Source organism: Solanum dulcamara, chromosome 4, assembly GCF_947179165.1.
Source record: "Solanum dulcamara chromosome 4, daSolDulc1.2, whole genome shotgun sequence".
Classification (NCBI taxonomy): domain Eukaryota; kingdom Viridiplantae; phylum Streptophyta; class Magnoliopsida; order Solanales; family Solanaceae; genus Solanum; species Solanum dulcamara.
Genome location: NC_077240.1, coordinates 12,312,270 through 12,324,372, shown reverse-complemented (window position 1 = coordinate 12,324,372; position 12,103 = coordinate 12,312,270). Strand labels below are relative to the sequence as shown.

At 32.2% G+C, this 12,103-nt stretch overlaps 2 protein-coding genes across 3 annotated transcripts; one reads left to right on the top strand and one right to left on the bottom strand.

Annotated features, from left to right (window-relative positions):
- Window positions 1–1,107: 1,107 nt before the first annotated feature.
- LOC129886297 (uncharacterized) lies at window positions 1,108–4,969 on the top strand. Of its 2 annotated transcripts, none has more exons than XM_055960933.1 (8): window positions 1,108–1,370; window positions 1,466–1,605; window positions 1,696–1,802; window positions 2,451–2,534; window positions 3,201–3,283; window positions 4,053–4,099; window positions 4,316–4,394; window positions 4,501–4,969. In XM_055960933.1, the coding sequence occupies exons 1-8, from the start codon at window positions 1,320–1,322 to the stop codon at window positions 4,588–4,590; spliced, it is 681 nt and encodes a 226-aa protein (XP_055816908.1). In that variant the 5' UTR covers window positions 1,108–1,319; the 3' UTR covers window positions 4,591–4,969. The 2 variants fall into 2 exon arrangements, with proteins under 2 accessions (XP_055816908.1, XP_055816909.1); XM_055960934.1 differs by having other exon boundaries at window positions 1,128–1,370; window positions 2,469–2,534.
- A 384-nt stretch (window positions 4,970–5,353) lies between these two features.
- On the bottom strand, window positions 5,354–6,391 carry LOC129884008 (uncharacterized). The gene has a single exon (XM_055958393.1). It carries the CDS (start codon window positions 6,389–6,391, stop codon window positions 5,354–5,356), a length of 1,038 nt encoding a protein of 345 aa, XP_055814368.1.
- Window positions 6,392–12,103: the final 5,712 nt, after the last annotated feature.

Sequence of the window (12,103 nt, the reverse complement as noted above, 5' to 3'; positions counted from 1 at the left end):
ATTGCTTTTAGAAAAAAATTAAATAATAAAAAGAAAAAAGAAAAAGACAAAAAAAAGTTCTCAACCCTCCCGTTTCTTCCGCTACATCTTCGCCTTCAATGGCTGTTTCTTTTCTCTAGAGAATTGCATAAACAAAGCTAAACAAACAAACCTTATTGTTGTAGTACAAGTGAGCCAAAAGTCCTGTAAATTTTTTAGTATTCTTAATTGTATCTATTCTTTCTCATAATTCACGAATACCTCAGTGAATTGAAGAAAGGGGATTTTCAGTATTTGGAAAGTGGGGTTTATGTAGTCTAGCATCAGAAATGGAAAATCTGAGGAGATGAGAAGTGAAAGAGAATGGAGAGGAATCACAAATTGAGTTTTTCGATGAAATCCTTATGGAAGAAGCCATTGATTATCAATAAGGAGTTTTGATGAAACCCAACCTTCTTCTTGTCACCTATTAGCTTATTTGGTAGAGATAAAGATGTTAAATGAAGAACAACTGAGGAAGAGGAAGTATAGCAAAACCTAAATGAAATCAATCCCTTTGATTGTAGTTGTGGATTGAGAGAGACAGAGTAAAGGAGAGAGAAATAACTATTTTATATTATTTTTTTAAAAATAGAAAACTTATTATTTTTGTCTTTTATTTAATATTTTTGGTTAATAATTAAAAAATAGATATGACATGTAATTGATATACATGACGTAGATATGATATGTCATTTATGTAAGGGAGAGTGAGCTATATACATAGTTGAAGGACTTTAAAAGTCTCATTTTAATTGAGTTTAAAAATTTAATTAGTAAATGATTTAAAATACAAACTCATATAAGTACAAGGATTATCAAATCATTTCGCCTTAAAAAAAAAAAAGATTAGGGCGGGGATATGGATGGAGGGGGTAGGGCGTAGGGATTGAGGGAGCTCCAACGTGGTGTATCTAATCAGAAATTAGGTAAAGTGATAGGTAAGAAAAATGGCGGGTATGTATTGCTATAATTTTTTATCCCACAAATCAAACACTTAATAAGTCACACCACCTAAGTTAGGTGTTTAGTAGTATTGTTTTATTTTCTTAGAAGGAATTATAGGCCTAAGGAAATGAGTCATGTGAAAAAGAGCAACAAACTTTTCTTTCTTTGATCATAAATTGATGAGAGGTGTCAAATATTTCGTAAAATTAATTTAAGTGTGCGAAAACTTATTCCGACACAATCGTCATTTAAACAAAAAAGGATTGGGGGGATGTGGGTTGGAGGGGTAGGCGCTGAGGTGGTCCAACGTGGTGTATCAAACCCAACATTAGGCAAAGTGACGGGTAAGGAAAATGGCGGGTACGTGTTGCTATAGTAGGCTTTCACAGGCCCTCATGAACAAGGTAAAATTGTTAATCAAAAATGTGAAATCGCCATTTCTTGAAAAAGAACATCTCTGCTTTCCCCATTTCAATTCTTGTTTTTTTTTTCTTATCAGAAAGTGCAAGGTGTTGTCTACTGCTGCTCCCCTGCACCCAATAATCAGAAGGTGAAAACCCAAACTCCCAAGTTCTTGAAAATTGCTGTCACTGGTGTCACTGAACTACTCAGGCTCCTCTCTTCACCATCAAGAAACAGGTTTCATTTTTTTTCTTTAAATTGGGGGCATTACTATTTTCAAGATTTCATTTTTTTAGATTTCCTTAATATTATAATATTGTTTGCTAGATTGGGGATATCTGATGATGAAGGGGATGAAGACCCTTTGGTCTCTAATGTAGAAGATGTCCTAAAGATTATCAAGTCTGATTTTGAGAAAGCTTATTTTGTTACTGGTATTCTTGTTTATCTCTTAATAATTAATACTCTCTATTTCAATTTGTTTGTCTGATTTTGACTTGACACGAAATTTAAGAAAATAAACAAGATTTTTGAATCTTGTGGTCATAAAGTAAAGATATGTAAAATATATAGAAACCTTTATGATTTTAAACATGTCACGTGGGAGGTGGGAAGTTAGAATTAAGTGAAAAAAATATTCTTTTTTAAATGGACTGAAAAGAAAAGGAAGACAAATAAGTTGAAATGGAGGGAGTATATGCTTCCTAAATATCTGCAATTCTGAAGCTAACATGGAAGTAGAAACATAAACATGGAGGGAGTATATGCTTCCTAAATATCTGCAATTCTGAAGCTAAGTTGGAAGTCGAAACATAAACATGGACTTGAGTGAAGACTGAAAAAACTTAAAATAGAGTTTGTTTGATTAAATTCTTCCATGTAAAACGTTTCGCAAGATTATTATTTTTGTTTTTTGAGTTGTCAAACTGATTTATAATTTCATTAGCTAATACTCCACAGTATGAGGTGGCGATCCACAATTTTTTCTTTGCTTTATTATGTGAAATCTTTCATTACTTGGATGACAAAGTTTTCTTTTTTCTGATTGTGAATAAAGATTAACTGGTCTTTGGTTAATTTAGAGCTCTCATTCAATTTAGGCCTCTTCACCAGTGGAATTTATGCAGAAGATTGTGTCTTTGAAGATCCAACTATAAAATTCCGAGGTAAGAGGAACTAATTTCAATATCAGATGACACACTATTTGATATTAGCATCACAGTTGTGGCACAATGAGGAAATTTACTTGCTTATTTGTATAAAAAATTCCACATTTAGTTATATAAGTGAAGTATGTCCCGCACCGCACTCAGTCTTGAAGAATTTTTGTAAAAAAGTATTTGGCCTCTCAATTTATTGCCTTACAGTTCTGGGTTGGATGTTCATATTCCTTCACATAGTATAATAGATAACCTTTAATAACCCCGTTCTTTTCACGAGTAAGTTTGATTTTCAATTCATGTTTGAAAGAACTAGATAATACATACTGATCGCTGCATTTGAGGTAGCATAAGATGTGGCTATTAATATGACATTACGTATAAATAATGTTTTTTTTTTCTGGTTTTCATGAATATCTGTCTGCCTCTATCACTGAATTTATTCTTATGTGATATGTTTTCTTTGCAATATTGTTTGTATTTTGCCTCTTTTATCCTGTAGCTAGAGTCAGTACTCTAAGCATCTATCTCAGTTTCTGGACTAGCTTTGTAGTAGTATGCTCGATTAGATGAATAAACAATGAGAACTATCAATCTTTCAAAGCTAGAAATTAACTTAGTTTAACAACAAACAAAAGATATTTCACCTTATCTTATGATTGTGTCATCCAGGAAGGGACTTGTATTCCCGCAACTTGCAATTGCTGGTACCGTTTTTTGATAGTCCATCAATCAAATTAGAAAAGATTGAGAAGGTATGTACTGCAAGTTCATAAATAGTATTAAAGAATAAAAAGATAACACAAAACAAATCCAAAAGAAGACTTAACATTCGCTGAATGTTTAGTGGGAAGTGTTATCAAACATTTGGTTCTTTTCATTAGTTCTTGCCCCTTCCATAGATATGAAGTGCGTCAGCACCAGTTGAATCTTCTTATATTTTTATATGTAGTGTTTTGACTTTTCCATATGAAATGGGAGCTTTCCTAGTTTAGTTGTTAACAAGGTCTACAATGTTGGACCTACGAACGAACTGTGGTAGCATGGTTTCATGGTTAAGAATGTGAAGGCTCATTGAAACAAACTGCATTGTTGGTAGATTTAGCCTTGAGTCATTCATTTTTGGGTTGGTATTATACTACTTATATTGAATGTTAAACTTCCAAAGATATCTTTTACATCATCTCAGTTCTGTTATCCACTCCAAAAGTAGGAGAATACGGACCGTCCTGGATGATGATTCCAATTCCACGAGAAAAATACTACAAGGGCATCATAATACGTAATTTATGGCATTTTTCTCCATCTTGAGTCATTTATTGGTGTCCAAGCGTACATACATTCTTAAATGATTATGAAGTCACTTTTCGGTAATACTTGTAAGTTGTAACATAGTCACTCAAATGTGTCCAAACATTTTTGATAATTACAGTGATATGTTGTTTATTTAGTAAATTTACAATATTCAAATCTTCCTTTCAAATCAGGAACGTTTTGCTTAATGCTTATCTGCCTGATGTACAGGGTAATGATTCTAATGCAGCGGTCATAGTGGCATACTGGAAACTGAGGTACTTGGTTTTATTCTCAAAATTTTGTTAGTTTAAAGGAGAATATTTGTTTACACGGTGTTATTAACTGCTCTCTCGTTCAAAGCATTTTACGTCTGTTTCTGTCAATGCATGGTTGATCCTGACAAGTGAAATATTTTTGGATGTAAACAAATACCAGAGTTGTCTTAGGATTCTTATGACTATTCACATGCTGATTTTTCATCTGACTTGTAGAACATCCCTCAAACTTCCGTGGCAGCCTCTCATCTCTGTTGATGGAAAAACGGTCTATGATCTAGATGAACAACTCAAAGTAAGTAGAAAAGATTTTATCTCTACAATTTTAAAACTAGAGCATCAGGTGTAATTTGTTACTGGGCAATGTTCTTCCCTCATTGATAATCCCCATTTCTAAACAGATTGTTAAGCATGTTGAGAGCTGGAACATTTCTGTTCTTGAAGCCGTTGGCCAGATTTTTACGCCTGGTTTGAGGAGATCTGTTGAGTGAAAATTCTACAGAGGAACATTCCTTAGCTGATGTTCTTTCTAGAAGACTCATGAAAAATCAGATGTTTCTATTTGAGCTTCAATCCAGAATGTATACTCTGATCTCAGAACCACCTCTTACAGTTTACTCACAGCTTGAGTTGGAAACACTGTTATATAGGTATCCATTATCGTAACTACTCATTTCACTGTATCATTTATTATGTCAGTTTATCTTGTACATCATTCTTGCCTCCAAATCGAGATCTTGATGACCCTTCAAAGGCAATTGCAATAGCTTTCCACCTACATGATGTGAGAGTTCATCAGTCCTCCATCCATATTTCCCTTTGTGTAACAATGCCATTGTTGCTGTGATAAACTCTTCCTATTATTCTTCATTTGTGTGAATTTGATCCTGAAGATAAGCTTGGATTGCTCCAAAAATCTACACATTTCACATGGAACGTATAAATACTTAAGTTCTGTCTTTATCCACTAGCACTCTATGGATCTAGTTATCGCCTCGTTTCTTCTCCAACATTGGCTGCTATTCCATAGTCATTGTTCTTCAATTTGTCAGGGGTAGTTCCATAGAAACTGTTCTTAGTGACTTGGTAAGAACCAATTCAATTGCAGTAGCAAAAAAAGGGAAAAATAATAACTTTTTCCCAGGGGTTACTAGGTGAATATATTTCACATAATCAGGAACTAACAAAATTACAGGTTTCTGTTATTATAATTTAATAATCACAAAAAAAAAAATCAAATCAATCTTCAAATCTTCAATCCTTCCTCCATGCATACAATAACAAAGAAAATCCCTCACTACTTCCAATTGACCTTATAGATGACCATGAACTCCTCCCACATTCACTGTTCTCCTCTGCCCATTGCAACACACTAGAGCACGACGGCGACGGCGACAAAGAGACCGACAGTGGTGTCGACATCGACCCAGCTGTTGCCGACAAACTTTTCCTCATCAATTTCTTCTCGGCACCACCCATTTCAGGCCAAACACCACCATCACCTACTTGGAACACAAAAACACCATGTTCATGTCCATGTCCATGCCCAAATTTATGATTGTCACATTTTTTATTTACCCAATTGAAGACATCCCAAAAAAAGGTTACCTCCACTTGACCAACTAAAATTCTTTCGTTGCCCCTAAATTTCCACCCAAGTCTTTTCACTACAAGATTTGTTTTCCCATCCACTTTCACTTTCAACACTCCACCCTCACATTCTATCACAAATTCATGTTTGACCCCCATAATCCGAGCCCGTGTAGTATAACTCCTCCGTCCAAACACGTGTTCTCTCCTTGACAACAAAGTCAGGTCTCCGGAGCAACATCCCGATACAAGCCTGGCCCGGCCCGTCAATTCCGTCAACATATCACCAAGGAAAAACTCCAGTCTTGCATTGCAGGTAATTGCAATGTAAAAACACCCCTCAGGCTCTGCTGAGTTTTGATTGAACTTGGCAAGTGTAAAGTCCCAATGAATCTTCATCTTCTTACGATCGTGTAATTGGACCGGGTGGACGGATTTGGATCCAGGCCGGGCCTTGAATATGGCGAAAGATGATTGGTGGAGGGGAATGGTGATGGTGAAAAGTTCAGGTGCATGAACTAACAAAGAATGTGAAAACAGGTTCTTGGACCAAGTGAGTGTAAGATAAACAGGTGAGCCACAAATTTGAGCTTGGTAAATACATGTAACAAGATTTTGAGGCACTTGTGAAGGAGGAGGAGAAGAAGTATTTGTTTTTAAATCCTCAGAATTATGAGGAATATTAAAACAAGCAGGTATCATATTCTTCATCCTAACACAATGTACACTTCTAAATGTTGGAATCAAGAATTGGAGGATTTTGCTTTAATGAAGTTACTAGTGAAAAAGTTAGCCATAATATTTTGTATATATGAGGTGGGGTTTCATGTTAGATCTTGATTGACGCCATTGAAAGAGATAGAAAGGTATGTATGATTTGTTCTCTTATTCATGATGACTATTTATATGTATATGAGCTGGGAGGCATTAGCAAACTTCAAGACTTTCTTTTTGCTTCAAAGTCACCATAGCAGGTAACAGACTTGGTTTTTACTAACTTTATCCACTTCTTATTATTTCCAATTTCTTCATATTACGTAAGCTCGTTCACATTTGGCCCATCAAAAACAAATTCTCCACCCCATAAAGGTGGGTAAGGTTGGTTACATTTTATCCTTTCCAAACCCAACTTACGACTGTATACCTTTGTATAATGACTACTGCCTTTTCATTTTATATCTTCTTGTATGTTTGATATGACGGAAGTCATTTTCCATACAAAATGTTTTTGACATTTGATTGGTGAGAAAATATTTTTCAAAGAATATGTAGTATACACTAAAGACTAATAGTAATATAAGCAAATTGGAGAGCGTTCATATGAAAATTTTGAGTTATCGAGATTAATAATAATGTCCAAGTGTTTGTCGAAGCAAGTTAAAATATTTAGAAAAGTTAAGATCGTTATAAAGAAAATGACTTCCGCACATAAGTTGATGGAAATGATTTTCGTGGAAAATGACTGAATTTTTCACGGGAGTCATTTTCCCTCTTACAAATCAAAGCACACCCCTAGACATTTTTTTTCTTTGGCAATTCAAAAGTGAATTATAAAAAAGGGAGGTGGAGCCTTGGGAAAGAAGAGATCCAACTACTCTTGTTGGGATGCTTCAATTTGGACATGGATATATAGGGGAGAGTTCAATGCCTCTATTTTCTTTATTTTATCTTATTCTCAAAAGGTATGGGGTGGATTAACGAATTCAACAAAAGTGTTCAATACTTTCGCTGCAAAATTATACTAAGGTTAAAATAAAAGCATCCATATTGTTGCCTTGCGACTTCAAATGTTATACAAGCCTTTTAACTTAGAAGTCAAAGTATGCCAATCAACTTTTTAGCTGTAAATTATTCATCTGATTTCAAAATAATAGGCTGGCGTCCATATTCTTGTTTGATTTGCTCAAGTCCAGAAACTAAATTGGGTTTTAAAGTCTCTAGTCTAACTTGATGGTAGGACACACCTATTAATATTTGAAGTAATTGACAATCACAGTCTGTCCTCCTTTTTTATTCTCATAAAGTATTGAACACTTTTGTTGATTCAACAGGAAAAACTTATCCTATTAACATAATTTAGTCTAAACTAGCTAGAGTCTCAAATAAAATATTGTATGAAAGAAAAGATTTCCCTTGCACTCATGCAACAGCCAGAGAGTTGTTTGTTTATCTCAAATCAAATGTAACCTTTCTTTAAAAAATTAAAATTAAAATTAAAAATGTGACCTTTCTTTTCAAAGTAATATTTTGGAAAAAAAGAAGAAGTTAATCTTCGTCCATTTTTTTTTCCTTGTCTAGGATTATAATTTTGGAGAGCATAGGAATTGGTGAAATTAAGAACATTCTCCAACATCTCAGTGTGATGAAGAGTAATTAAAGGACACTGCTGGAAAAATCGTTCCATTATGTAACCTTCATGACAGACATTATCATTACCCTCAAAATTAACCTTTGAAAAATTAAGGAAATGTTTTTTTAAAAATAAATAAATAAATTGAACTATTCTAATATTCTTCCCCCTTATCATGAAAGTACAATCTCTTAACAATTCTTCTCAACAGTGATAACAAATACAGTATAATGTCACTGGTGGACTTAAGGAGCAGGATGTATGCATATTTTACGAAAGGTTATTTCGGCTGACAAACCCTTAGCTCAAAACAAAAGTTTTTGAATAGGCTTGCAAGAAAAAAAATATGACGGCAAAATAACAATGGAAAAAGTAAATGAAACAACATATAGTAATACAAATTGAAAAATAAAAAAAAAACTACGCAATTACAAAATAATACTGCTAAGGCTAGTCCCTTTTCTTTTCAATATAAAGTATGACAATACTTGATTATATATGTAGTAACCTTCTACCATAATTCTCAATCTTCGTACCGTCCTATTTAAAGTTGTCTTATGTAGTTGTGTTATGTCATGTCTCGTGTCCTGTTTTTTTCATGAATCGTTTGAGACAGAATTAAGGAAAAACTACCTAATTACACAAATAATTCTGTCATATTTATTAACTCCCTATAACTTGAAATAATACATATTGTCTCACTAATTAATAATTTCTTGCAGATTTCAAGTTTGATTCACCTAGATACATGTATTTTGCTACGAAGTACACTCTGAAATATAAATACATAGAGTGAGACTAGCAAGAGACCCAGATACATGAGAATTACACTAGATACAAGTATCTGGAATACTAGATGCATTCTGAAATACAAATACATAGGGAGTGAAGCGAGCCAGAGAGTCAGATACATGTGAATTCAATTGAATATAGTCTATCTTAAACAAATTACACCGAATTTTGACCCCTTATATCAGAGATACATGTATTTGGATGCGCTAGATGCGTGTATCTGGGGATCAAAATTTGGCATCAATTGTAATTTTTAAAACTCACGAAAAGAGACGTATTTAGACCCTAAACGAGTGAAATTTGTGTTGTTTGCCCATAACCCTAGAATTGAAGAATGAAATGTAGTAAATAAAAAGGGAATTTTTTCGATCAAATTGTAAGAAGAAAATAGTTTTATATGGACCGTATTCATTTTCTGGACTGCATGGGCCCCCAAAACTGAAATTATTAGGGCTAGCAAATTCTAAAGTCCAATGCAGGAAGGGAGAAGAGGAAGATTTATGGAAAAATTACTTGATTGAGTGCTTTTTAAAAATTAATTACTGATTTTAGCAATATTTTTTATTTATTACCATTTATAGCAATATATAGCAATATTATGATAAATGTACACTTGTATTAAAAGTGAATTATGCATACAATATAAATGTATTATAAGTGTTTTAAAATATATATTATGTTTGTGTAGTAAGAAACTAACATAATGTATTATAAGTCTATTAAAATATATGATAAATGTATTATAAATGTTCAGTGAAATTATTTTTTTATTGCTATAAATGATAAATATTTTTTTAATATTGTATATTTATGTAAGTTTCCCAAGATTTATATGAGTCTTCATAACAGTAACCTTTGTCAGCCCAGGCCCATATAGAGATTATTATTATTTTTAGTAAACAAAGGGGAAATTTCGTAAATAGCCATTATAATAAAATTAATTAGGGTTCTTAGCTATAGTTTGTATGTTTACGGGTTGTAGTTATAGTTTAAGTTGTTTTGTTTGTATAAGTCGCGGAGTTTGTATAATTGAGCTAGTTTTGTATAAACTCGAAATAACAAAAATATACAAACACAAAACACCTGAACTTTAAATAGTTATACAAATTATATTATACAAAAGTTATACAAATTCTATTATACAAATTTTAAATTATACAAACTCCGCGACTTATACAAACTCGAACCGTAATTAACACTAAAAGTTAGTGGCAAATTGTAAATTTGCTAAACTATAGCTATGTTAATTAATTAACTAGTATATGTTTGTTTATTCGCGTAATTTTTCCAAAAAAGGGTAGGGTAAGGGAAAGGAGTCTGACCAACAGGGTGAAAGTTCACGTAGCCAATCAACTGAGCTACAAAAATTTCCCTCCATATTGAGATATATATGTGTAGTAATAGGTCGTTTGAGACATTAAAAAGATTTAAATTTTTTAAAATAGCCGTCAGAGATATTGGGAGTAAAACAGAATAAACATATATAATTTTAGGTAATTGTATTATTATTATTATTATTATTATTATTATTTTGTTGTTGTTGTTGTTGTTGTTGTTGTTGTTGTTGTTATTATTATTATTATTGTTGTTATTGTCGTTGTTGTTATTATTATTGTTATTGTTGTTGTTGTTGTTGTTGTTGTTATTGTTATTGTTGTTGTTATTATTATTATTATTATTACTAACTCTTCCCTAAAATTTCTACGCACAATCTTAAAATTGGAGGTGAAGGGCCTTTACCATCAAAGTTTCACTATAACATTGATTCGAAAAAGTTTTCCTGTTTTGAATAAAACAAACAAAATGACAATAATTATGTCTTGCTCTAATGATAGAGATGTAAGCATGCATCGTTTGACAGAAACCCGTTCAATTTTGTCAAATATAGGCTATGTGATTCAACACGTTTGAACAAAAACAATGAATTGGTAGAATATATAATTGACGTGTTGTATACATTTACTAACTTTTGAAACATATGAAGTTGTTTACTTGCAACTTGAAGCAACCAAATGCACCATAACCAAAATTTGAGGTGGGCTTGTAAATATAGTTTCATTCTTACTTAGAAGTTTCGAATTTTAAGAACGAAAGTCTTTTAAAGTGAGGCTTTTCAATGTGAATTTAAAATAATTGGAAAAAAAAATACACTTAGATTTGGCATCACTTTCACAATGACTTCATGCTTGTCGTAGATTCTTTTTATGTACGGAGCTCAACCAAATAAATTGTCATATAGTCAAAACGAAAAGTAGCTAAAAAAAAAAAAAAAAAAAAGAGAAGAGAAGAAACAAATTTGAAAAATTAATTACCTACCATTATCTTATTGAGAAGACATATTTTTGGATTAATATATAATCTAGGTTTAGCACCACATGATTTTGTCTTAATTTGTCCCTTTCATTGTCACATGGATGCAATGCAAGCTTCAACGTAAAGCCAAAAAAAAACTAAAAAAAAACTACCTACTTCACCTGCAAAAAAATTATGATAAAAAGAAAAATTAGCGAACTTCACCAAAGCAACTTCTATTATTCTTCTAATTGGTTATATGAACTATATCAAAATTGTTTTTCGTTCAGTGTCTTGAGTTTCAATTAATTTAAATGTGTCTCCTAAGGTTTATTAAAGGGGATCCATACTTGGATTTGTTTTGTTCAAAATGCTCAAATTTACGACCTTTTTTAAAAACGAAGAAATTATATTTATCTCACCACAATTCTTGATAGAACAAAATCAAAACCATTCTCAATGAATCCATAGTAATGCGACACATGTTGATTAAATTGTAATCCTTCAAATTTAAGTACCCAATTTCTAACTGGAAAAAGAATATAAAGGAAATCTTACTCAGTTACTTGTAATCAGATCTTAAATAAGATTCAGTAAAGTTATAGTTTACTCATTTGTTATGATAAGCATAGATCGAGTGCTAGAGAAGTTATTTATTACCGTACGTAATGCTTGACATATACACTATCTGTTTCAAAATAAATATTATCTTAGCAGAAAAAAGTGTTATTTTAGAAATTCAAGATAAATTAGTATGTTTTTACAATTATACGGTTATACTCCATCTTTTTATTGATGTTCAATTTTCAAGAAACATTTATTAAATAGAGCTAAATTACTAATAATTTATACATTGTATTTATTGATTTTTTGATGAAAGTGATATCTGCTAAGATGAGACTTAATTTGAGAGGAATGGAGTATTATTAGTTAACAATCTATTCATTTCGTGTTTGTATACCTGCTTTGTTGTGTGATTT

What these genes read in the sequence shown, in the direction of transcription:
- LOC129886297 (XM_055960933.1), top strand. Translation starts at nt 1,320, where the DNA reads ATGGCGGGTACGTGTTGCTATAGTAGGCTTTCACAGGCCCTCATGAAC. An exon ending in CACAGGCCCTCATGAACAAG is followed by an intron (nt 1,371 to 1,465) that starts GTAAAATTGTTA and finishes TTTTCTTATCAG; the next exon opens with AAAGTGCAAGGTGTTGTCTA. An exon ending in TCTTCACCATCAAGAAACAG is followed by an intron (nt 1,606 to 1,695) that starts GTTTCATTTTTT and finishes ATTGTTTGCTAG; the next exon opens with ATTGGGGATATCTGATGATG.
- LOC129884008 (XM_055958393.1), bottom strand. Translation starts at nt 6,391, where the DNA reads ATGATACCTGCTTGTTTTAATATTCCTCATAATTCTGAGGATTTAAAA.